A 25,310-nucleotide genomic window follows, 5' to 3' on the forward strand; every position below is an offset into this window, starting at 1 on the left:
AAAATAAGTGTCATGTTCTACCAGGATGAGGCTTTATGCCATTTTTATCAGGCATCAAAGGTAGCTTTGGAAAATAATATGGATACAGTTTGTCAGGAAATGTAAACAGACCTGAAGAGCTGTGAGTGACCGTAGATCCTCATGACACACTGTGCACCCAGACTCAAATGTCCATGTGTTGGGGATGTAGTTCCCCAGGTAGTTGATCTGGAGCTGGAAAACAGTCGTGTGCTCTTGTAGTTCATTTTATATCAATCTCATATCTAATAGTCTAACACTGGTAATCTCTTAGTCGTACTAAAAGATGAGAGTAACAGATTTTCAGAATCTCAGACATATAGGTAGATTACCATTAGATTACTGGAACGACCCCTACATACATATTATGTATCAGAATCAGTGAAGCACAGGCTGAGGTGGGGATAGCAACAATCGTCCAACCCAACTTATTAATCAACCAACACACCAACAGTTTCAGTTCATTTGAAAGCCTGATACTTAACCCAGTCCACCCAAGAAGGCAAACTAAAAAAAACGGTTTTATTTGTTGTTATTCATCGTCCACCCGGGCCTTATAGGCAGGTACCAAACATGTCAGACTCAACATGGCATTTAATCTGTTATTAGACTCAATTGGCTTCTCTCAAAATGTAAAAGAACCCACCCACCACTTTAATCACACTCTAGATCTTGTTTTAACATATGGCATAGAAACTGAACATTTAACAGTGTTTCCTGAAAACCCTCTCCTGTCTGATCATTTCCTGATAACATTTACATTTACAATAATTGATTACACAGCAGTGGGGAGTAGACTTTATCACAGTAGATGTCTTTCTGAAAGCGCTGTAACTAAGTTTAAGAATATAATCCACCCACTGTTATCATCTTCAATGCCCTGTACCAACATAGAGCAGAGCAGCTACCTGAACGCTACCCCAACAGAGGTCGATTATCTTGTTAATAATTTTACCTCCTCACTACGTACGACTCTGGATACTGTAGCTCCGGTGAAAACTAAGGTCTCAAATCAGAAGTACCTGACTCCGTGGTATAATTCTCAAACACATAGCCTAAAGCAGATAACTCGTAAGCTGGAGAGGAAATGGCGTGTCACAAATTTAGAAGATCATCATTTAGCCTGGAGAAATAGTTTGTTGCTATATCACCCTATTAGAGCACTTCGCTCTCACACTGCAGGCTTACTAATTGTTCCTAGAGTATTTAAAAGTAGAATGGGAGGCAGAGCCTTCAGTTTTCAGCTGAGAAAACCGCTGAGAGAATACAAACTCAAACTTTTCGAGCAGGTTTTATTGTTTCCATTAAAAACTGTGCGATGTGACTACAGCTTAATAACATGGAACACATAAGTTGGTACCTTTGTTGGTCCGTTCCCGTGGACGATGACAGGCAGAGTATCATACAACACATTTCTGACTCGTACTTGACTATCTTCAAACTTCAGCACCACATCATCTGGAAACATAAACAGATGTAAAACAACTATCAGACTTGTTTTTAAGATTTGAAATATCAAAACTACACATTTACATTTTAAATGTTTCAAGAGAACACTGAAGATAAATAGATCAGATAGACAGAAGAACAAGTTAACTACTGTAAGACCTAGCTACCACAAAACATACACAATACTGTTACTGCTGACAGTATGTCATGGTCCTAGGTCATGTGACCCAGTGTTTTGTGTTTCCTTGTATGTTGATATTCATTGTTTATGTTTTAGTCTCATTTAGTTATCTGAAGATCCTTCTATTTTGACGAGGTCGCCATGTTAGTTCTTTGTTTATCACCCCCTGTCTCCCTCGCCCTTCATGTGTTGTCTCCCGTTTCCTCTTCTTGTTTACGTGTTTTTCCCCCTGTGACCCATTCCTTCTGTCACGTGTGCTTTCCCCCGGTCATCGTGTTTAGTTATGTCCATGTCGCATCTCCAGTCCCTTTTTCATCCTCTGTAAGTTTTTATGGTGTTCGCGTTCCTCGTCAGTCCACCATGGTAAATCCGCGTCTTAGTCTGTCATGTCTTTCATGTCTGCATGTCCTATGTTGTCAAGCTTGTGTCATGTCTGCGTCTCATTATGCTTCCTATTTTATTTTGAAGAGGTCTGGTGGCCCATGTTCATTGTGTTTAGTTTCACTTCCTCCGTGGCGTCATTATGTTCATTCTAGTCAGCTGTTTCCCCGGGTGTTTCCACTTGCCCTGATCGCCTCCTGTGTGCATTTAGTCTGTGTGTTTTCTTTCATTCCTGTCAGGTCGTCTGCTGTTTGTCTTCAGAGCTGAAGTTACAGCAGCATGGAATTAATCAAATACATAGCTGGACTATAAAGCTTCAAACGCTTTGAGTTCATATCAGTATCCTTTGACAAATATAATATTAATAGCATTTTTATAACAAATTTGTAAAATCTTAGTTTTGGAGAGATCTATATATTGTCCTATATATTAGTTGGGTGTAAACCAGCCCCACTTACTCTAAACCTCTCTTTGGCTCATCAATATAAATAAGAATTTATAATATTTGGTGGAGAATATATACAGAGACAGCATTTATGGTACAGCTGATTATGAATGAGAGGAAATGATTAAAAGCCTCATAGATATTTAATTTTCTAGGTATGATATAAACACCTTAAAGATTTGAACGTGTTTTCAAGAACTCATCCACACAGTACCACACTGGAATTCCCCCCTTAGCTTCTAAACACGAAACTGGAAGAGTGGCTCCAGCAGATTCCAGTTACAACATCCAAGGTCTCTATCCATGGGAGAGCACAGTGTTAGGAACAGCTAAGATACTGCTCAGTACCTGAGAGTACCTTAGCTTGAGGAATACACACATACCATCCTCCGAGGGTGACAGAGACATTGTTATATGATATACTTTGAACGGCAAACTTACTGAAACCAGCCAGGACAACACACTTGTCACACTGTTAGATCAGAGTCAGTTCACAGAGGAGCTTTATGACACAATAGTTTCCACTCTTCCTACATCAGTACGGCTCTGTGTCTAGTGATGTTAGTCAGATCAGATCTGCTGAGCCTGTACAGATACTATTAAAGAAAAATACAGACTTTCCAATGATCCCTCAATATCCTGTGTCTCATGAAAATAGAAAAGGTGTTATAACAGTAATTCAATTTAAATCTAGACTAGACCGAGAAATAATCCCAGCAAACATGCCCGGTGAGCCCACAGTGGGCAGCTCTGGCTGTGTGGCAAAGAAAAAGGGCCCATAGCAGTTTCGCCCTTTAATAGTTTAGGAGTAGTTTTACTTCACGGGCCCCTATCACAGTTGGCTGTGGGCAACCAAAAGACTGGGATAAGTATGGGTTTGCCCCACAGTTCACCCACACTTACCCCCTGTTGTCTGAATGCCATGTTATTTATAATAAGCAAATGCCATACAGGGAAATATGATTACTGTGGACTATTTTTGTCTTTCAGGGCAAGTGGCTCCATAGTGTAGTGATTAAGGTATTTGAGTATCAAGCAGAAGATCCCTGGCTTGGGTGCATGAGGAAACATAAATCCCTAAAAGATTGTGTCAGGGAGGATACCTGGTGTAAAAATCTACCAAATCAACTGGCAACATTTTTACCCACACTCCATATCAGCTGGTAACTGTGGGGTCTATTCATTCACATGTCAAAGTGTGACACATATGTGTAGATATCTTCTCAAGCTAGCAGAAGTGTGGCCTTGTAGAAAAGTCGACTTTATCTCTGTTCCAGAAAGATGCAACAGAGATGGCATTTCACAGAGCATCAGTTCTGATGCTCTGTGAAATGCCAGAGAGAGGAAGTAATTTCACTGGCAGGTAATGACCAAACTGTGAATTGACCAGAAACCCCACTGTCCATATCATCTGCAATCTAGAACTAGTTAGGATAAAAACTGGCTAAATACTGCCCAGAAATAGCCCTAAAATGGACTGCAATGTTGATGTCAGTGACGTCAACTTTTATCAAAAAACACACTCACACGTTGTTACTGTCAGACCAATGTAACCAAGTCATTTTATACTTCATACAGAAAAGATGACTTGTGTGTCATGGATAACATTTTTTGTTCTGCTCTAACCTGTGCTACTCAACTTATCCACACCTGGATAAAGGTTATGTAGCCTTCTCATAGTGACACCTCATCAAGATAACTCCTCAAAAGACCAACAGAAGGTGTCCTCACCATGGCACCATACTTATGGTGGGATGCACCCTCATCTACAAAGAAACGATGAAGGTACTGCCGATTGTCCTCTACAGTTGAGCAAAAAAGCAATAAGAACCACTCCTCGACAATGAAAATATGCAAGAACTGGAGTCACAGAAGTAGACGTGGGGACCAATATAGGAGCATTGCAACCACTGGAGCTCCAGTGAGAGCTTTTCAAGGCCTACATCTTGTAACAACCATTATTATGGCATAACACCGTTATGGGGTGTCTTCCCATTATTGTAGTAGTTGGAGAGTCTCCTAGTGTGAGTGCAGCCATTACAGTCGAGCATGCTGCTCTCTGCTCATGTGTTTTAGAGAGACCTTCCCATTGTAATGGGCTGGTGCCTAGGCTCCGACTTGTCCGGCTAACCTCCATGCCAAATGCCCGCGGGACCTTCCTCACCAGACCAACATTACAATCTGCTTGAACCAAGTAAAATATAGATATCCAGCTATAGACATCATATACCTGAGCTTTCTGCAAACAGTGAAAGAAACAGACTCCATACCTTAACACTTAGCTATTAGCAAAAATGGTTGCTGATAATAGCCCAACCCCCCAAAACGACTATACCTCTGGGGAAAATCTTAGAAATATGGTCTCTAACCAGATCCTTACTCTGGATGGCATTACCTTGGCCTCCAGTAACGCTGTGAGGAACCTTGGAGTCATTTTTGACCAGGACATGTCCTTCAATGCACATATTAAACAAATATGTAAGACTGCTTTCTTCCATTTGTGCAACATCTCTAAAATTAGAAATATCCTGTCTCAGAGTGACGCTGAAAAACTAGTTCATGCATTTATTACTTCCAGGCTGGACTACTGTAACTCATTATTATCAGGAAGTCCTAAAAACTCCCTGAAAAGCCTTCAGTTAATCCAAAATGCTGCAGCAAGAGTGCTGACAGGGACTAGAAAGAGAGAGCAGATTTCTCCTGTATTGGCTTCCTGTTAAATCCAGAATTCAAAATCCTGCTCCTTACATACAAGGTCTTAAATAATCAGGCCCCATCTTATCTTAATGACCTTGTAGTACCATATCACCCTATTAGAGCACTTCGCTCTCGCACTGCAGGCCTACTTGTTGTTCCTAGAGTATTTAAAAGTAGAATGGGAGGAAGAGCCTTCAGTTTTCAGGCCCCTCTTCTGTGGAACCAGCTTCCAGTTTGGATTCAGGAGACAGACACTATCTCTACTTCTAAGATTAGGCTTCAAACTTTCCTTTTTGCTAAAGCATATAGTTAGGGCTGGACCAGTGCTTGCTCATAGTGGGTCATATTATTATTGGGTTTTTTCTCTGTATGTATTATTGTAGCCTCTACCTTACACTATAAAGCACCTTGAGAGCGACTGTTGTTGTTATTTGGTGCTGTATAAATAAACTTGAATTGATCCCACACAATACCAGAGAGGGACTTCCTTATATTGCCTTGCCTGCCAAACCTTGTGACATGTGTTCCCTACTAGACTTGTTCAGTTACACACAAAAAACTACCTGCCACCAACTAGACAACTGTTCTGTAAACAGTATGATTGTTATTCCTGTAAAGACACTTTAACTCTCTCATTCTTACAATGATCTTTGTACATTTTGGTGATGCATTAAAAGTAAATGGAGCACTCCCCTTGAGACTTTACAATGTGACTACAGACCTGTCAACAGAGGAAATAAATGTAACATCTAAATGAAGTGTATAGTTTAGTCACCATACCACATCTGCTGACATCGTTTTGTTTTTTATGCACCTTGCTAAGGTAGCCAATGATTGTTCATTTCAGCAAAGGAAATAATGCCACAAAAATTACTTTGGCAAACCATAATTATACCCTTCACCTTTGGGGTATTAAAACAATCACCACTTCATCATCAGTGTATGAATTTTCAGTTATTATCCAAAAATATCACCTCATCTATGTATCCGTAGGTCAAAGTGAAAATGCTACAATTCAATAAGTTCCTTAAAAGGTTGTTAAAGTTGTTACTCTGTTACTGTTTTCTAACTTCAGTGATCTTTTCGTTGTTGCTTTTCGCCATCTACTCAGTATATTTTGTATTCTTTTCCTTTTCCTCATTTTTGTGATTTTCAGACTTGTTTCCATCACTTCGACATGAACCCAACGCTCTCATTCTTATTGCCTGTTTATGCCCTGTCCTTATCTTCAATGTCATGCTGCTCTGTTGTATCTTAAATGCCCCTTTGGGATAAGTAAAGTGTCTCTGATTTCTGATTTTTCTGATTTATTGTCTGTTGTTTATCATTTTTCGTTATAATGTGCATGGTAAACAAGAGCAGGAGAAGATGCTGGGCAGTGTTATGTGTGTTATCAACAACCTTGGCCTGCTGGTCAAAGAAAACAAAATTCAATGCACTCACCAAGTGCTCCATGAAGGTTCTGAAAGAGTCTGCATTTGTTGTCCAGGGTGATATTTATAGATTTCTGAAAAATAGAAATATATTCTATTATGTTACATGTATCCAATAAGATGAAAACTTCTACAGGAACAAACAAACTGTGGCTGCTTCTTCAGGCCGATGTTGGGAATAAATAATTTTTCAGTGCCTCAATGCTATGCTTTTTTTTTATTAATAAGTGTTATAAAGTTATATAGTGTAGTATTAAGTGGACACAGCCCTGAAAATAAAGGCATGAGACCATGTGTCCTTGGGGAGTAGAAAGCTGCAGACTCACTCACGCTTGCCTGGGAAAATGTAGATAAGAGGGGACCATCTCTAGTGGAAAGTTACTGAGACACTGTTGTTTAGAGTAGAGATAGAGAGCTTCTGTAATAAAACTGTTAGGGGCGCACCACTATTTGGAGATCCACGGCAATGTGTCATGCAGGACGCATCTCCCTTCTAGAAGTAATGTGAAAGAGAAATAAAGTGCTAAATTGTCTACTGAGCAGTGTGTTGTCTTCCATCGGATGCCTCTGAGGAATCAAAAGAACTCGGTGAAGTGTTGACATTTAACACCGAGCAGCGTATATTTACCTGCTTTCACATGATAGCTAACATCAGAATAGTACTGCCCTGAATTATGCTGCATTCAACATGAAAACGATGTATTTTCAGCACTATTGTTTTGTGTATTGTTCATCATTACCATCAAAAAGCCCCTGGTACATGTTTCAAATTAAAAGCCTAACACGAACCAGGAAAATGTCCAATGAGCTAAAAGACCTGTAATTTGAACCATGTGGACAGAAAGTGCTGAATTTCAGTTAGCAGGAGATGTTATAAACATCACTTCATGTAATTACAGTGCTGTAGAGGCATTCATTTTTTTTTTTTTTTTTTTTTTTTTTTTTTTTGTGTCCCGTTTGGATCTATAGCCATCAGAATTGTTGTCTTAAGGCCAAGAAAGATGCCAAGCGGATTTATTTTACCAAGTGGATCGTCATGGCCTTGCCATATTGGTCCATTTGATTGAACTTTATTATAATTATGAATTTATTTTATTTTCAGTTGCTACAAACGGGACAGACATGACTGGAGGATAGGACAGGGAGAAAGAATGAAAGAAAGAGAGGGAGAGAAAGAAAACCAAATGGGAGAAGAGACGGTGAGAAGGGGGGGAAGAAAGAAAAAAAAAAAAAAAAAAAAAAAAAAAAAAAAAAGAACAAAACTCCTGGGTCACCTGTATGGAGAAAAAAAAACAGAAGAGAAAGCAAACAACAAAGAGCAACATAATAAATAAAAAAAAAACGGCACCATCACAATAAACTAGCTAGCAGTAGATATCAGTAGATACTAAATAATAAACGATATTGTGCAGCACGCAAGATAGACAGCGCACAATGTGCTTTGAGGCAGCAGCCAAGAAAGCTGTAGTCCGCGTCTGTGAATACCCGTGTGTACACCTGTGTGCATACCTGTGTGGATCAGCATGCTTGCATTCCAAAGATTTCTCCATGTAACGATCTGCTAGGGAGTGTGGGGAGCCACAGCCCCGTCCTCCAGGGCATGAAGCAGGTATGGAGGAGATCAAGACTCCAGACATCCAGAGGCCCCCAGAACACAAGAGACCAAGAAAGACCAACAGAGGGGCAGCCGCGCCACTGTCCCAGTAAGAGCTGAAGAGAGTCCCAGATGAGGGCTCACTCAGCAGCCGTGGAGCAGAAGCCAGGGGGAGTTGCAGTGACGCGCCCGTGAGCTCCGCCGGCAGCCAGCTGTGCCTGAGTGACCGAGCCCCAGGCCGAGAGGCCGGGGGCACCCCACCTCCGGAGTGGCCCGAGTGAGCCCCAGGCTCCAGGCCCCGATAAGCGGCCGCCAAGGAGTGAGCCGGTGTGTACCCGGACGCCCACCCCCAGACACAAAGAACCACCAACGCACCGACACCTGAGGGAGTCCGCCACTGGCAGGGGAAGTGGTGGTGGGTGGAGATAGGCCTCCAAACCTTGGAGGGCCTGAGATGTCCCCAGAGAGGTGGCGTCTGATACCCAACCTGACATATAGACACAGACATACAGGCACACACAGACACAAACATCCATTCCCACCCTCATGCTCTCATATGCACTTACTCCACACTCAACCAACATGGAGACAGACATAAAGAGACGCTGTACACACGGTCACACTCCCCAAGCGTACTCTACGAACCGGGTCTAGGTACCCTTGCCCCTGGAGGGGGGAACTGCACCCAGACCCAGGTGGTGTTACCCTTTTCCCTGCGGTGGGGAGAGGCAGACCGCCCCGACTCCGCAGCAGCAGGGAGGCCCCACACTCCAGACCGCAGTCGGACGGCCAACTCCTCCTCCTAGCCCCCCCGCTCCAGCAGGCCGCAGAGAACAGGGGTGAGAGAAGACTCCAAACCTCCCTCCACCCGCTCATTGTAGTGTTGATGCATGTGTGTTCTAAGGTGCAATTAAAACCCAGGAGGGCATGGAGCTACCTGCCAGAGAGCAGCAGGTAAGCGCATAGTCCCTCCTGCTAGCCCTCAATGTCTACGTGTATTCAAAATTGAGAGGTGGGCAACGACGCCAGGGGTGGCTGTAGAGGCATTCATGAAAAAATAGTGGAATTTCATAAAGTTACAGCAGTGGAACAAGTCTTACTCTTTTTGATTGATCAGTGTAAATCTTGGTGAAAAACAGCTGATCACTGTCACCGTCGTCTCCTGTCCAATTAGCAACAAGCTCTTTGATGTTGGGAAGATAGCCAATGAAACCTGTGAAGAGACAAGAGAAATGAGACAGGAAATAATCACATATATTAGAAGTATACATTTGTTCATGACCTTCATGTAGACACAGTGAGGGAAAGTTAAGGCGTGTGTTTCGAGGAGCATGTCTAATGAGCTCTACCAGGTTTATGTCACCAGTGCAGTGCTGACTAACGACCTGCTATAAAACCATCTGCCCTATCTCATCTATCAGCAACCTGTGAGCCTCACATTTTAAGGATTTTTTTTCTGGTACTTCTTAAGCCCAGAAGGTGAGTGACCCTTTTAACCTGCTTATTTACACAAGTGGGGAGTAGTGTTTCTATGATTGGGTGAATGACGCATGTTGTATAAAGAGCTTTGAGTGCTGAGGTTGAGTAGTAAAGCACTACATAGGAACCAGTTCATTTACTTTCCAGGTTTTCCTGCTGGATGTGAGAGATACAGCAACAGCTTAACATTTAATACCATCTGAAAACTTTTTATTTTTTATAATTTACATTTTTATAATTGCTTACATGGCACCAGTTGACTAAGTATGCAAATGCTGAAACAACGTTAAGAAAGTACTGATTAATAAAGTACTAAAACAACATTAAGTGCAGTGCTGCACTGCATTTGGATTTGGATCTGTTTACGTATGTTAGTGAGCTACTTCAGTCTCTGGGTTGATTTTCATTAATAAATGCTTTCTGCTGAGTTTAACTTCTAGTACTCGAGGTTAGAGAGCTATTATGCCTCTGTCGCCTCTGTCAGTGCGCCCCAGGGTGGCTGTGGCTACAATGTAGCTTGCCATCACCAGAGTGTGAATGTGTGTGTGAATGGGTGGATGACTGGATATGTAAAGCGCTTTGGGGTCCTTAGGGACTAGTAAAGTGCTATATAAATACAGGCCATTTACCATTTTTATGTAGAGAATCAATAAGATAATTGGTAAGGAACTGAATGGACAAGTGACATCAACAATGGAATTGGAATTGCTAAATTCCAATAGATTCCCATCCCATATGAACACATATTACAAAATCTGTTGAAACTGTCTCAATTCTGTGTCTGTGCGTTGGTCTTTTTGTGTTTCCTTGTTCTGTAGTGAGAGGTAGTGGGAGTTGGTATTCAGGATGCTATAAATGTGCCTGTTTTACTGTGAAGGCTGTTCTGTGATGTCTCCTGTCCCTGCTGTGTGACTGCCCTGATTGTTTTCACCTGTGTTTATTATGTTTAGATTTATCTCATTGCCGAGCTGGCCTCCAGTATTTCATCAGCCCTCAGTGTGGCTACATACAGCAGTACTGTACAGTGTGAACTGTAGTTGCTTTGTCCACTCTGGCATTGTATGCACTGTTCTTTGTAACTTTTCTGTGCTTTGTTGTTTTCTAATTTCTTGTGTTTTGGATTTTTCCCTTGAACAATGATTCACTTTGGATTAGCTATTAAAGAGCTCCCTTTTTGAAAAATCCTTTGTGTGCTGTGTCCTGCATCCTAAAATTACGTGACCCTCCACACATGGCTACACTGTGACGCAGGTGTCTCTAATAAAAAAAATATGACATAAAAATATTGTTTTTTCTCAGAATAAATACTTCATGTTAGGTAAAAACAAACAGACAGAAATTACACAGCAATATTACTTTTCTCAGCAGTACAAGAAACAACAAGACTGATAAACATACCCCCTGAGCCCAGGAACCTGTTGCCCTCCCTGACATGGGGATATTTGTCCTCCAGATGTCTGTCTGGCCAGATGAGGGTCTCAGAGGAGAACACAACCCTGTGCTTGGTCTGCTGGAACTTCTTGAGTAGCTCTTTGGGACCCGAGGCGAAAACCACATCGTAGCTAAGTCATGAAGGGAGTGAAAACAGAAAACGTTAGTACACAGTGCAGCTCAGCACTGTGTGAAGCCAGTGACACAGTTAAAACAAATGAAGGCGTTGTTATTATATGATACCAGCCAGAGTTAATTTGCCTGTGACTATGTTTACTACCAGAAAAGGAACTGCAACAAAAACAACACACACTTTCTTGATTTCACTATAATTATTTGCTTCACCATAAAGAATTTAACAACTTTACAAAATGTCAGGACTTTTCCTTTAGCTGCCATGTACAGCTAAAGTGCATCAAATGTGCTACAAAAACATGTCATTTAAATTAAATATGCATAAACACTGAAACAGTAATATCTTCTGAATTTAGTATACTGACTCATAACATCGTAACGCAGCAAATAAACTGCTATAAGTGGAGCTTGTTACTCAATTCAAAGCACGCTACCTTAAAAGACTAGAGAAACAGCAGAAACAGTTAAGAACTGCTAATGTATTTTAAATAAGTAGCTATTAAAGTTATACCGAGGCTATTCTTATACACCTGTACTCGATATTTGCATTATTTTGAACTGGACATGTTGAGTCAGTTGGCCTAGTTTGGTATAAAATGTGGAAGAGAAGAGAGGTTATATTTAAAGGTAAAGACTGCTCAGTGGTATTTAATATACTGGAAATTTTAGGTTTACATGTAAGTCCTCATTTTTACATCAGATACTGGCTTCTGCATATGTGACCTTTTGTTTTTTTTTTCTTATTTTTTAGGCTTCCTACAAGACAAACTGAGGTGTAGCCTTTGACCTTTGTGTTACTGAATCTGCTCTTTAGTGCAGGATAAACAGGTTAGCTTAGAGTCATACAATGGATTCTAAGTAAAGCACTGTACTGGACGGGTGCACAGCAGCTGTGGTGTTCATGGTCAGTGTCAAGTTACATAATATGAATTTTATGTGATGATGCTTAGATTCATTCACTGAAGTCCACCTTCACAGCAGCTTCAGACTGTCCAGCATAAACATTGTGCTGTCAGTGTAGAGGGAGACAATCAGCCAAGATATCTCGTGAAACATCTGCTTACATATGGCTGAATTCAGTTCTGTAAAACCACAAAGAGCTGCAGGTCTGCTAAAACACATCTACTGCAGCGCACAATAGAAATAATTGTAAGTGTGATTTTTTTACGTGTGGACGAAAGTGCACCTTTCATCCACACGTAAACGGCGTTTTCGATCACTGAAAACTGAGATTTTTAAAAACTACTGCCAGGGTGGAAATTTTCGAAAACTCCATTTTTGCGTTTATGTGTGAACGAGGAAAACGGAGAAAACGCAGCGTCAAAGGTGTGCGCCTTTTTTGATGTCACACCGTGCGCCACGTTATTGTTTCGGTGAAATGGATTTCTACAATGGCGGACTTAGACAAAATACTGTTACTGTTAATTTTACTTCTATACTCATGTTGTACACAACTATTCAAATGATGAAGTCACAAATGTGCATTCATCTTTACAAAGAGAGTTAAATGCAGTGCAGCTGTTCAATATCAATCACTTTAACTGTTGACTATTCATACTTACAGCCTGATTACATCATGCACTAATATTTAGTGCTTCTATGTTTTCCTTACGTATCAATGCCGAATATCACGCTCATCAAATGTTTGCTGTTGTTCTAACCATGTGGACTGATGTTCTTCCAATATGTCTAAATGCAGATGTGTTTCTAGTCACTGTTCCTACTGAAACACAAAGTGAACCGTCATGTCACAGTCACTGAGCTCTTTTCTTCTTATCGTTTTGATACATCAGAATCAACCTGCTTAGAGTTTACACACACAATGCCACACAGAATGACTGGATGTTAACTGCAGCCTGCAGAGCACCACAGTGCTGAAAAGCTTCCAAACAGAGTATGTTTCTCACCTACTAATACAGTTCTTCCTTAATTTGTCATCAAGCTGTAAAATTACAAACTACACATTACTATATTTCGTGTGCTCACAAAAGGCAGAACAAGGCAGATTCATGTAACATGAAATGAAATTGAACCAGTAGCTGAATAACTAACACAGTATTATAGTGGCATAGGTATCCAGATAGACACTCTACCTGTCAATAAAAAGGATTATTTGGTCATCATCCTTCATCTCCTTCAGACCTTCTTTAAGAAGTCGTACTTTCTGGCCTCCTCCTGGGGCTGACATGTAGTCACCTCCCTTCCATTTCTGATCTCGGCCCAGAACCTTAAAAACATACACCTCATCTTTTCGTTTAAAGATTTTAATGCATCATCCTTTAATAATACAGCCATTAAGGTTATGTCTGTCCTTATTTTCTGCTTTATATTATCAACACATATTAGTATGACTGAAATCCACTGAAAAGGACCAATTTTTGTGTTTGGATAAAACTCCTTAAAGCACACAGCAGGGACTTGTTTTAAAGAGACTGTGAGCCCTCACGTCTACAGAGCATGAAATAAACTTTTTCGAAAACTTTGTCCCAGAAGTTCTTACCTTGACAGTATAGTTAAAGTGTTTCGCTGTCCTCAAAAAACGCCTGTAGCCATCAGTCTCTTTGGTCGCAACAGTCACAACTAGAAGTTTGTCTGGAAACCAGAGCATGACAGAGGAATTCAGAATGACTTAAGCGTGACAAAACTTTACAGTACCACCATAAAGAGTATTTATGTAACGCGTGTATGACTGTGAACTATAGTGTACAATAACCTAGCAGAAAGAAGAGGCGCTGTATTAGTAATATGATGGCATTTTGATGCTCGCATATTTGCACTTAAACACAGAGCTATACTTGTGCGATTATGTCGACATGTAGTTACATTTCTACAGAGGAGCAAATACGTTTCTTGCACAGGCTGTGATAAAGGCTTTAAGATGGTTATGGTTACGATGTAACAGTGAACTGCTCAGGGTTAATGTCGCTATGAATTAAGCCTGAAAAAAGTCTCTAAACTTAGATTTTTATTCTTTGTGGGTGTATCACAGAATCAAGTCCGCATCCCCTGCAACTATTAATAATATAGGCTTCCCACAGGCTAACGTGAATGTGTTAGAGGCAATGATTACAGCAGTTCAGAGGAGCATCGTCCACGTCAGCGGCATGGCAGCCCTCCTCAGCCCGGAGCGACTACAGTTTGCTTTGAATTGGAAAGCGCTGACGAAACGTTAATAAACTCCGTTCATGTTTTATTAACAGTGATTTTTATTTTGGAAAACTGAAAAACAACTTTTCGACATGCATCAAGCACTACGAGACAAAGTGGGGAAATCTCGGTTTTTCTAACAGACTAACACTGATCCAAGGATCCGGGCTTTTCATAAAGATGCAGTCAGATAATTTGTCGCCATCGTCTTGTTTTGTCTGTAGTTCGGCTTCAACTCTTTCTCACACATTTCTGTGACACGCGTGGTTGCAGCACAGCTTTTTTCAGCCAGTTTATCAAATGAACTAAGTCTCCCTGTGTCGAGCTTAACTGGCCCAACTCGTCTCTTTACACATTTGCTACAAACTGCACCACCAACACCGTAGGGTGCGGACACAGCGTTATCTCTGCCAGCATTCCAGACTTACCTTCAGGAATTCCCTCTACTTCGGAGTTTACCAGAGCGGAAAGCGCGCAGACAACAATAGCTGAAAATAAAAGCAAAGATGAAAGTCTCATTTTTGCCAGGTTAACGTCCCTGTTTTTGAACCGGACGAACGTCAACTACGACTGTGTTGGATCTGCCAGCTCAGCCTTCTCTAACTCGCCTTGTTTTTCCCTACTTTGCCTTTTCTCTCTCCTCCTTTCTCAGTGTGTGCACACAAACCGTGTATTTGTCTATACAGCAGTTACAGTAGAAGAATAAGAGTAGTAAAACAGCAGTTTGGCATCTGTGTAAAGATTTGCCATCCAGGCTCTTTTATAACATAGTAGCCCACTTGTTAAAATCGCACGCAAACGCCTACTTCCACAGTGGGCAGGAGAGAACTGTGCACATGGGGATCCTGCTGTTCCGCAGACATGAGTATCTGCACGTAGCCTGAAACGGTGGTTGTATATACGTTTCTTACATAGACTATGGGTAAACTCAGTTTGTTAAATTAAAGCTCTCACTATATCTTGACCATGAAAAGAAAGAAAGGAAATGTTAAACATCAGTGCCAATCACATTATCCAAAGTAATCATAAACCTAACATTAGAACCCAAATGAAGAGTTTAGACAGAGGTATATCTAATGTGGTGTTGACATCCGATATATTTGCGAATACTGGTATACGAGTTCTTTGTTAGTTAGTGGTTAATTTAATTGACGTTAAAAAGTGTTATTGCATTCATTAAAGTCCAGCTAGAGGTTATTAGAGGTAGAAAAATCGGTACTAATGACGTTTTTAAGTAACCTCCAACATGTACAAACATTCGACCCAGAACATGCAATTCATCTGCATGAATGTAATGTCTTTGTTATGCTGTTTAACAATGGTGGCCACTCTCAAAGTGCAGCCAACGAGAACCCAGTGAGAAGTGCTAAGATAATCAACAGGAAATTGAATTGATAAGTGATGTTGGTAATGGAATCGGAATTGCCAAATCCTTATTAATTCCTATCCCTAACCTGATGGAGGAAACATATGAGATGGAGATTAATCCCTCATTAATCCTTCCTTCGTGTTTTAGATCTCAGATGGTTCGAAATAGCTGCCCTTTGTTATAATTACTGCTTTGCACATTCTTGGCATTCTCTCGATGAGCTTCGTGAGGTCATCACCTGAAATGGTTTTCCAACAGCACTCCATCACTCTCCTTGTTGGTCAAACAGCCATGACACAGCCTGGAGGTGTGTTTGGGGTCATTGTGCTGTTGAAAAATCAATGATGGGATGGCATGTTGCTGCAGGATGGTGTGGTAGCCATGATGGTTTAGTGTGGCTTCAATTTTGAATAAATCTCCAACAGTGTCCCCGCAAAGCAACCCCCACACCATCACACCTCCTTCTCCATGCATGTAGACACTATCAGTTAATCTTTTCTGTGTCACGGGTGGAACCAAACATCTCAGATTTGGACCCATCAGACCAAAGCACAGATTCCCACTGCTCTAATGTCCACTCCTCGTGTTTCTTGGCCCAAACAAATCTCTTCTGCTTGTTGCTTTTCCTTAGTCGTGGTTTCTTAGCAGCTATTTGACCATAAAGGCCTGATTCACACAGTCTCCTCTGAACATGTAGAGAGATGTCTGCTACTGGAGCTCTGTGTGGCATGTATCTGGGCTCTAATCTGAGCTGCTGTTAACTTGTGATTTCTGAGGCTGGTGACTCGGATGAATGTGTCCTCAGCAGCAGAGGTGACTCTGGGTCTTCCTTTCATGGGGCGTCCTCATGTGAGACAGTTTCATCATAGCGTTTGGTTCTTGCGACTGCACTCGGGGACACAATCAAAGTTTTCCAGACTGACTGACCTTCAGTTCTTAAAGTAATGATGGGCTGTTGTTTCTCTTTACTTAGCTGATTGGTTCTTGCCATAATATGAATTCTAACAGTTGTCAAATAGGGCTGTCAGCTGTGTACCAACCTGACTGCTGCACAACACAACTGATGGTCCCAACCTCATTAAGAAGGCAACAAATGAACCCTGACAGGCACACCTGTGAAATGATACCATCTCTTTCTGCACTCAGTATTATATGTATGTTCTGCCTTCAGTACTGCAATTTACCCCATAATCATCTGATTTAAAACAAAATCTAACATACAACATTCTCGCCCCTGGAAATAGATATAAGATGTTACCATCATAATCCAGCTACCCCTTCGGCGCCAGCTGTGGGCTCAAGGCTGGAGCCGAACAAAAACTCCCTGATAACGACTGTGTTGAGTCTGTTCCTTCCCATTCCATGCAAGGCCACCTGGGTTGGCTGCTTTGGAGTTTTCATGTTTTACATGCAGACTCAGGGCTGCTCGTCTCCTCTTGATCTTTTCTTATTTGAACGTTGGTGACTTAGAACCTCAAAGTTTAGCAGCACAACACTGTGTTTGCTTTTGCCATCTGTGTTTATCAATGCGATATGTGACTAATCTTTATTTAATAACCACAAAGTAAACAAATAAAAGATGAAATATTTTATTTATCAAAGATACATGATTACACATTCATACAATGAATAAGGTTTCTATAAAAATTACATGCGGTGTAAGAAAAACATTACAACATACAAATAAATGTTATATGAAAATCTGACATTGTTTCAAAGCATAGTAATAAAATGTTAATTAAAAAGTCTTTGATGATCACATTAGATGTGTCACATTTTCAAAGCATAATAATCTTAGAAAAGTGTTCACAAAACAGTTTTAGAGAACTTACACAGCTTTACTTTTCCACAGTGCCTTTGTGCTTTTCACCATCAGACAAAATAACTCACGATTAGCTAGGACCTGCCATCAAATGTCCTTCACTTCTTCACAATCATTTGTGCGCTGCTCTCCTTGGGTGCGCTGGATCAGACCTAAAGGCTCAGTCTTCTGTACTGGGGGGTAAAAATGGCAGTTTATCAAAAAATATCTGACAGTGCGATGTTTTAAGTGGAAAAACAGCTGAATGTGGTGAGGGGACCAACCATACTGAGTTATGGAGCAGCTGCTAAGGACTTGTGTATTTCTGGAGAATCTGCAAAGCTGTCTTCGTTGATTTCAAAAACTCTGCACGCTTCACTCATCAGTAAATTAGGCTCATTGGTCAGATCAAAGCCATCCCCTGGTGTTTCAGTGGCTGAAGCGACACTCACTGTAATGACTTTATTGACGGTCTGGGAGGAGTTCGAGGTTGTGGCCGTGGGGTTACAGTCGGGGGGATATTTCCAGTTGGTGAAAGTCAGGCAAGCAATAACTTCCAGTCACTCGGGGTCGCTGGGGTTGAGATATCCCCCCACAAACAGCTGTTTCACATGGATCAGGTTAAACCCAGGCCTCCTCCACTCTCTGGAGGAGAGCAAAGTGAGATCCTGCTTTTCTGAAATTGCTTTGGGGTCGCACTGTGAGTCAGAGACATCCTCATTTTACCCACACTGGCTGCTGTGTGACTTGGGGATCCTTGCTCAGGTACGACCGTCTCACGCTAAGGTGTGTGTAAGTCTGACTTTGATTTTCTTTGTTTGGATTAAACAAACACAAATGAAACAAATCAAAGCCAACGAAGCACACAGCCTCCAAATCCCCCCATCCTCACTGCCCTCTGTTGTTACAAAAGCACAGATTTAATCAAAAATAACCTTCTTTTTATGGTTCAACACATTTTGTCTCTCTCTCACACACACACACACACACACACACACACACACACACACACACACACACACACACAGGTCACCAAAACAGTTTCTAAAAAGATGACATTTTTGTCCAAAAAGTCAACTTTTTTTTCTAAAAATGACAACAGACCAATATGAATTATTCCATCAGTTTAATTTCTATCTCAAACATCCTGTTCATCAGCCTAGTCCATCTCCCCTATTTTCATTTTATTTTTGGGGTAAATGATTATTGCTGAGGTATGAAATATCATAATTTTATGATATTTATAAAAATGAAGACTCGTGTTCCTTAGTCGAGTTTACTGCAGACCACCTGACATGTTCTCTCTGTCAGTTCAGACAGACAGTCGCTGTTATGGAAAGTAAACGCTGATCTCCTCTCCTCTGACTACAGCTGTCGTTATTCATGTTGTACCCAAACATCAGCAAGCATAAAGCACCAGTAACTCCACTTTGCTCTGGCCGGAGATGTTGAATGATCAGTTCCGCAGGGTTTTCCTGTCCAGCGCTGTTTGTCGTAAAGTTACTGGTTTTTGCGACAGTTCCGGTTGTTATGTTTGCCGATCTTTTTTTTTTTTTGCCGATTTGCTTTACGACATTTTTGACAAACCAGAAGTGTCAGCCTATGGCAAAGTTGTTTCTGGAGAGAATTGTTTTAATTATTTATTCGCTTTTTTTCTAGTTGAAGTCAAACGGAGATCTTGATGTCTCACTTCTGAGGATACGAGAGAAGCTTACAATGCGAGAAGCGTCCGCACATTTTGTGCAGCTTTTGTCCACAGTGCTAGCTAACGAGCTCATTTAGCCTGAATCCTGTTTGTCAGCTTTCGTTCCTGGAGAAAGTACGAGCGAAATTCCATGTGAGACATCCTCGCGTGTTCACCCCGAGCCCTCTGGGTGCTGTCCTTAGCAGACTCACAGCCGGGTTTTGATCGTAAAATGTGGCTACAGCAACGACTGAAGGGGCTACCAGGCTTGTTATCGAGCAGCTGGGCGAGAAGACTCCTTATAGGACTGTTGCTCTTCCTCATTTTCTATTGGTACCTGGGAGCCGAGCGAAGATGGAGGTTATTCGGTGGCTCGGCCATGCCCGGAGGGGCGGCCGGCCAGTGTCTCTTGACTGAGATCTACAGGTGGAGGTCTCTGGTAGACCGAGGAGAAGGCATATACAGCACACCTCGGGAACGGCTAGACACGCCTTTTGTAACTGGAAACGGCCATATTCTGATTGATATTGAGTCTAACAAACTTTGGGTAGCCTCATCCTCACAGCCCGGCTCGGCTCCGGTACACCAGACTGAGTACTCTCCCAGAGTCACCGTCAGCCTGGATGGGGCGCTGGCCGAGGCTGAGGCTAACATGCTGTGGTTCCGGAAGGGATCGGTCCTGTCAGTCCGCTGCGCCTCACCAGCCACCCTGCAGTCAACCCGAGACTGTGTCACTATTAGAGAGGAGTTTATTGCTCATAGAAGCAGACCTAACGTATTTCTGCAGCGAATCCATATCAACAATCCCTCCGATAGGGCGCTTAACCTGGACTTATCGTCTGGAAATCCCTCTTTCGGTAGCAAGTTCTCCACCAGTGTGGAGAAACTGGAGGACAGAGAGGTAGTCCTCTCCTCTGGCAGGGTGCCGGTGGAAAAAAATAGGATGGTTCTGGTCGTGGTGGTCACCAAAAAGCTAAGCAGCAGGATCCATGTTTTGGCTAAGTCAGAGCACGTAGACAACATTGTGAGTGTGGTGTGGACCTCAGAGTCCATCGAGTCCTCAATGCTGGAGGAGACCTTCAGCACCCTCAAAGACGGAGCCAAAAAGGAGCTGGAAGAGTTGCTGAGGACCAGTGAGGATGACTTGGTCAAACACCACCAGGAAGCCTGGAGGGAGCTCTTCATTTCAGGTGAGGAGTAGCAGTAGCTGGCTGCACCAAAAACGATCACAGATGGTGTCACTGTACAGCCATAATGCAAGCGTGAGAGTAAGCAAACCTCCTTTAAAGCTAAATAAAAACAGTGCAGTGATTTGCAAGTCGTCCAAAGGTGAAGCTTTTTTTTAAAGTTAGTAACTATTGTGTCTGCCTATAACAGACTTGGCAAAGACCCAGTTTAGTGTCTGTAGTTTTTTATTGGCAGTCACAAAAACACAACATTTGTTCCCATTTCTTTAGTCGAATCTACAAAAATACCAAAAATAACACAGAAGTAGCAAGACTAACAAATGAACTGAATCAGCAGCTACCACTGGAATAGGATGTGAGTGACCCTGTCTTTAATTTATTAAAGCTTCCTGTCAGCCAATAGTGTCTCTCTGTGTACAGTTAAATGTATTTTCAATAGCTACTTTCACCTGCTGTGTTATTCAGAAGGGGCCCAGGGAGTCATGTGAAGCTATAACTCTGCTTTTTGTTTCCATTCAGGTATTGAAATGAGGAAGATCATCGACTCCCACACGCCATCGAGCCGCACTGTGAACACCACCCTCTACTACATCTTGTCCTCCTCCGCGGCTCCGCTTCTGGACCAAAGGCTAAATGGCGAGGAGCGCGCCAGTCTCGAATCCAGTCTCAACTACGCTGACCACTGCTTCAGCGGCCACGCTACCATGCATGCAGAAAACCTGTGGCCTGAGAGAGTAAGCAGCACTGCTCAGATCCTGCAGCTGGTCACGCTGTGGACTCTGACTTTGCACAAAAGAGGCTGCAAGGTGTTGGTAGCTGCTGGGGCCCATGGAGTCATGCAGGGCATGGTGCTCAGCTTTGGTGGCCTTCAGTTCACAGAGAACCATCTTCAGTTCCAGACCGACCCAGACGTGCTGCACAACAGCTACGCATTGAGAGGCATTCACTACAACCAGGACCTCATCAACTTGGCGGTGCTGTTGGATGTGGACGGAAAGCCTTTTCTCCACGTGTCGGTAAAGCCGCAGGAAAAGCCGGTGAAGCTGTATGCCTGTGAGGCCGGCTGCCTCAACGAGCCCGTGGAGTTAACCTCAGAGATCAAAGGCCACACCTTCCCCGTCATGGTGACGCAGCCCATCACGCCGCTGCTCTACATCTCCACAGACTTGCGGCATCTGCAGGACCTCCGCCACACTCTGCACCTCAAGGCCATCCTCGCTCATGAGGAACACATGGCCAACAGGTACCCAGGCCTGCCCTTCCTCTTCTGGTTCAGCGTGGCCTCGCTCATAACTCTCTTCCACCTTTTCCTGTTCAAGCTCATATACAACGAGTACTGTGGGCCCGGAGCTAAGCCTCTCTTCAGGAGCAAGGTATAAACAGCAGAGATGAAGCAGAACTGAACCCTGATGTTCTCTGCTCGAGTGTGTGTGTGTGTGTCGCTGGCTCAGTGCTCTCTCTGTGGGATGGGTTCTCAGTTTTGACTTTAACCTTTTCTGTCAATGAACTGTTTTCTAAACTCACATGGATCGTTTTGGCATAATGACATTACACACCTCTCCTTTCCAGCTCTTTCTACAGTTTTTGTTTCATGTTGAATGACTTGATAAAGATTTTCACTGCACACGTTTACTCTAAGAGGCTGAAGGCAAAGTCAGATCTCAGTTAAAAGCAGAGTAGCAACAAAGAGTAGCGTCCTTACAGAGTTGCAGTAAATCATTTAGTCTGCAGTCCTCTTAGCACATCTGTTTGCACTTCATGTTCGTTGTGGAATGTAAAACATTGTTGATTACAATGGTGAGATTTTGAGCACAAGGGGCTACTGTTTCATTATTTTTCTCCTGCTAGCTTACCCATCAATCCAGGCTGGTGTCTTAATCGCCTACAATAATGAGTTTTATGGTTGTTGTCAGGTTAAACAGTAACAAAAAGTCGGGAAATGAAAAAGAATAGGAAAAATGAATAAATGTACAAACAGATATCTGTGCTGTGATTTTTCTGATCCAACCTGGATTTAGTAAAATTGGTTTAATGTTTGAAATTGAAACCATGTGATCTCAGTTTTCTCAATTCTTTCTCAACTTTTCAATGTCAAAAATTCGGAGCTCCTTTTCCAAATAATCCCTTCTTTTAAAAATAGGCTTAACATGCCATGTTTATTACCCACATTCCTGTAGTGATGAACGATCTCTGAATGAAATGAAAATGATGGTTTCATTGTTCCATGACACTGAACAGTCCTCTTGGAGAGTTGTCCATTAGACAGGACATCATGTGTTTTAAATGTGGAGCAGCAATAATCGAACAGCCTCCCACATGAATTCACATTTAAAAGGCACCGTGGCTGAATGTGTGCACAGCCTGATATACTAACATTAAGACCTGATATAATAATAACAAGCCGCCATTGTTATTTAAGTTGCATTGCAGTCTGGGTAATTGAACAGATGGTTCAAACTGAGCTGGAAGACATATCTGACATTAAAGCAAGGCGAGAATGTCAGTGCAGCCACTGCTGCCCTGCTGAGAGGAAGAGTGGTCATCATTTTATGATCACCTTATACTTTATACACCAGCTGATTGAACTTGGCTAAACCTCTGCAGTTATTGCTGCCTCTGTGATCAGGGTCGTGATGAGTACCAGTTTGCTTTCAGGAACAGGAACTGCGGCTGTGATTGGTTTACCACCCAGCAGGAAAGCATTTCTTATTTTTCATGTTTCTCAGACTATTCAAGGGTGTTTGGACTCTATCTGCCATTTGTCTGCTCTTTTAGGTGATTAGTACCAAGAACACCACAGTAAGTGTTGTGGGTATTGTCTTCTTCCACAATCCTTTCTAATAAGAAAGAGACCAGTGTCACTTCCCCTGATTCCTTTCAGCTTGAAATCAAAGCCAAAAGTAGCACACTGTGCCATGTTTTATACTTTGTGTAACCTGTTAAGTGGCAGTTGATAAAGACTGCTCTGAAGTGCCATCAGTTTACATCATTTACCCAGAGTGCATTGCTCATGTAAAGTAATTATAGGGTATATGTGTCAAACATTGAGGATTTTTAAACCAGTGACAGGTACTCCACAGGTTAGTGCTTTCATTTTGAAAAGCAGTTTTATGCTCCCAGTATAATGTTTGACTGAAACAAGTTCATCAGTTCATTTTGGACTAAACCATCGGCCCAGAAACGCTCTGTTCATTAACAATACACAACAAATAACAGGCAGTCACAGAAAACACGAGCCAACGTTAGCACCGCTCCGATAATGAAAGGAAATGTTAAACTGTGAAATCTGCAAATCGGTATCATATCGATCTGGAATATGTAGATTCTCTCATTTTATTTATTGGTTTGTAGACAAACCTAAGTGGAGACAAATGAAAGGCTAACGTGTTAGCTCTGCAGTCAGGTGTTATCGGCATTTCAGGAGAGCTTTCTTTGCTGTCTGATGGTGTCTGCTCATTTCTTTCTTCCTCGTTTCTTCACGTTTTCAGCACAACAAACAAACACACATCAATTTGGAAGCATAAAATACCAAAATTGGACATTTGGACTTTTGGACAGTTGCAAGAGAGGCAGGTTAAACGTTTCTCAGATCAGCATGAACCGTGTGCTTTCTTTGCCAGGTCTCTTTCTGCTGTTCCTTTTCCCCCTGCGTTTTAATGATGTTTTATATCAAATCACTTAATTAAATGATGAGAAATATGTGGATTTGTCTCTGACTCTTTTTTTCCCTGCTGCTCTGTGAGATGTTCCTATGCTTTGGTCGGGGTCCTGTCACTCTCAGCATGTCTGTTTTTCTCCTGGGTGGAGTTGTTGGGTTGGGGTAGCCAGCTGTTTTAACCTTTCCCTCTGACTTCACCAGGTGACCAGCAAACATGAGGATAACTGCCATGACTCCTTGGACACTGAGTGAATGCTGCAGCAGTGTGATGCACACACATGTGGTTCTGCTTGAGCTTGGGGGGGGGGTATTAACATGGATGTGCTGACCTGTAAGTCACAGCCGTCATCTGCTGCAGAGCGCTCCTGTAAAACTAACTGGTTAAAATGGAATTTAGTTTATTTTTTGAAATGGGACTGTTCAACCAGGTAACCCAGAAAATAGAGCTCATAAACCCAAAGCATGATCCAGTGATCCAAAAACTAAGTGAAAGCAAAAGTTTAGTACTAATCGTCAGTGTTGGTTAAAGTGACTGTGACTAACAACAAGGAAACTCAAATGAAGATTATTTATATATATATATATATATATATATACACACACATAATTTATTTTATTTTATTTTTTTTTCCCAGTTTTTATGACCAGAGATTGTAGCTGCTGGCTTTTGAGTTGTGGCTGTTTGACCAAACCTCTGGTACCAGCTTCTTAAAAGTAAATGATAAGATTTAAGCTACAGCTGAGTCAGTTTACCTGAGTTTACATGATTCTTGCATTTTTCAAATAATTCTGGCACTTTAGGTTTTGTTTGTCAGTAATGAGACAGAAGACATTCTATTGAAAAGGTGTCGAACAGACATTTTTAAGTTCAAATGGGGATGATGGTAGACATTTTATTCATCAGAAAAGCTGTTAGGTATCATGTGCAATGTACGTGTTTCTAATAATTTAATAATAACACTTTCATTATAATAATTTCTAAGGGAAGCATGTAGAATATGGAAAGTACTGGTCCCAACACACAATCCTGCAGAACTCGTGCATGAGGAAAAATCGTCATTCAGATAAATGATGTATCAGACAGATGAGATTAGACCAGCACAACTATTTTAATGCCAACAGTTTATTCTAGTGTCTGCACAGAGCTCAGTGTCAGAGGCCATGACAACATCATTAGTAACTTGTAGCTCTGCTGTTTTCTATCTTTACTGAAGCACTTCA

At 41.9% G+C, this 25,310-nt stretch overlaps 2 protein-coding genes across 3 annotated transcripts in view; one reads left to right on the top strand and one right to left on the bottom strand.

Moving 5' to 3' along the window:
* Positions 1–15,195, bottom strand: part of plod1a (procollagen-lysine, 2-oxoglutarate 5-dioxygenase 1a) — a 29,208-nt gene extending 14,013 nt beyond the window's left edge. The window contains exons 1-8 of the mRNA XM_040003668.1: positions 14,819–15,195; positions 13,744–13,835; positions 13,337–13,470; positions 11,076–11,239; positions 9,299–9,411; positions 6,615–6,678; positions 1,379–1,476; positions 112–213 (exon numbers count right to left, since the gene is read on the bottom strand). Coding sequence (XP_039859602.1) covers positions 112–213; positions 1,379–1,476; positions 6,615–6,678; positions 9,299–9,411; positions 11,076–11,239; positions 13,337–13,470; positions 13,744–13,835; positions 14,819–14,909 — 858 coding nt within the window. The 5' untranslated portion in view covers positions 14,910–15,195. The remainder of the gene's footprint in view (positions 1–111; positions 214–1,378; positions 1,477–6,614; positions 6,679–9,298; positions 9,412–11,075; positions 11,240–13,336; positions 13,471–13,743; positions 13,836–14,818) is intronic.
* Positions 208–24,631, top strand: kiaa2013 (KIAA2013 ortholog). Of its 2 annotated transcripts, XM_040003673.1 has the most exons (4): positions 208–236; positions 19,589–20,434; positions 20,951–21,804; positions 24,291–24,631. In XM_040003673.1, exons 2-4 carry the CDS (start codon positions 19,624–19,626, stop codon positions 24,339–24,341), a joined length of 1,716 nt encoding a protein of 571 aa, XP_039859607.1. In that variant the 5' UTR covers positions 208–236; positions 19,589–19,623; the 3' UTR covers positions 24,342–24,631. The 2 variants fall into 2 exon arrangements, with proteins under 2 accessions (XP_039859607.1, XP_039859606.1); XM_040003672.1 differs by lacking the exon at positions 208–236 and having other exon boundaries at positions 19,107–20,434.
* The last annotated feature ends 679 nt before the right edge of the window (positions 24,632–25,310 follow it).

This window comes from Simochromis diagramma, unplaced genomic scaffold, assembly GCF_900408965.1.
Source record: "Simochromis diagramma unplaced genomic scaffold, fSimDia1.1 OVJJ01000466.1, whole genome shotgun sequence".
NCBI classification, from domain to species: Eukaryota; Metazoa; Chordata; class Actinopteri; order Cichliformes; family Cichlidae; genus Simochromis; species Simochromis diagramma.

Bases quoted from the DNA above. Each gene is read 5' to 3' on its own strand.
- kiaa2013 (XM_040003672.1), top strand. From the start codon at position 19,477: ATGTGGCTACAGCAACGACTGAAGGGGCTACCAGGCTTGTTATCGAGC. The intron at 20,435-20,950 runs GTGAGGAGTAGC...GTTTCCATTCAG, and splicing joins GAGGGAGCTCTTCATTTCAG to GTATTGAAATGAGGAAGATC. The intron at 21,805-24,290 runs GTATAAACAGCA...TGACTTCACCAG, and splicing joins AGCCTCTCTTCAGGAGCAAG to GTGACCAGCAAACATGAGGA.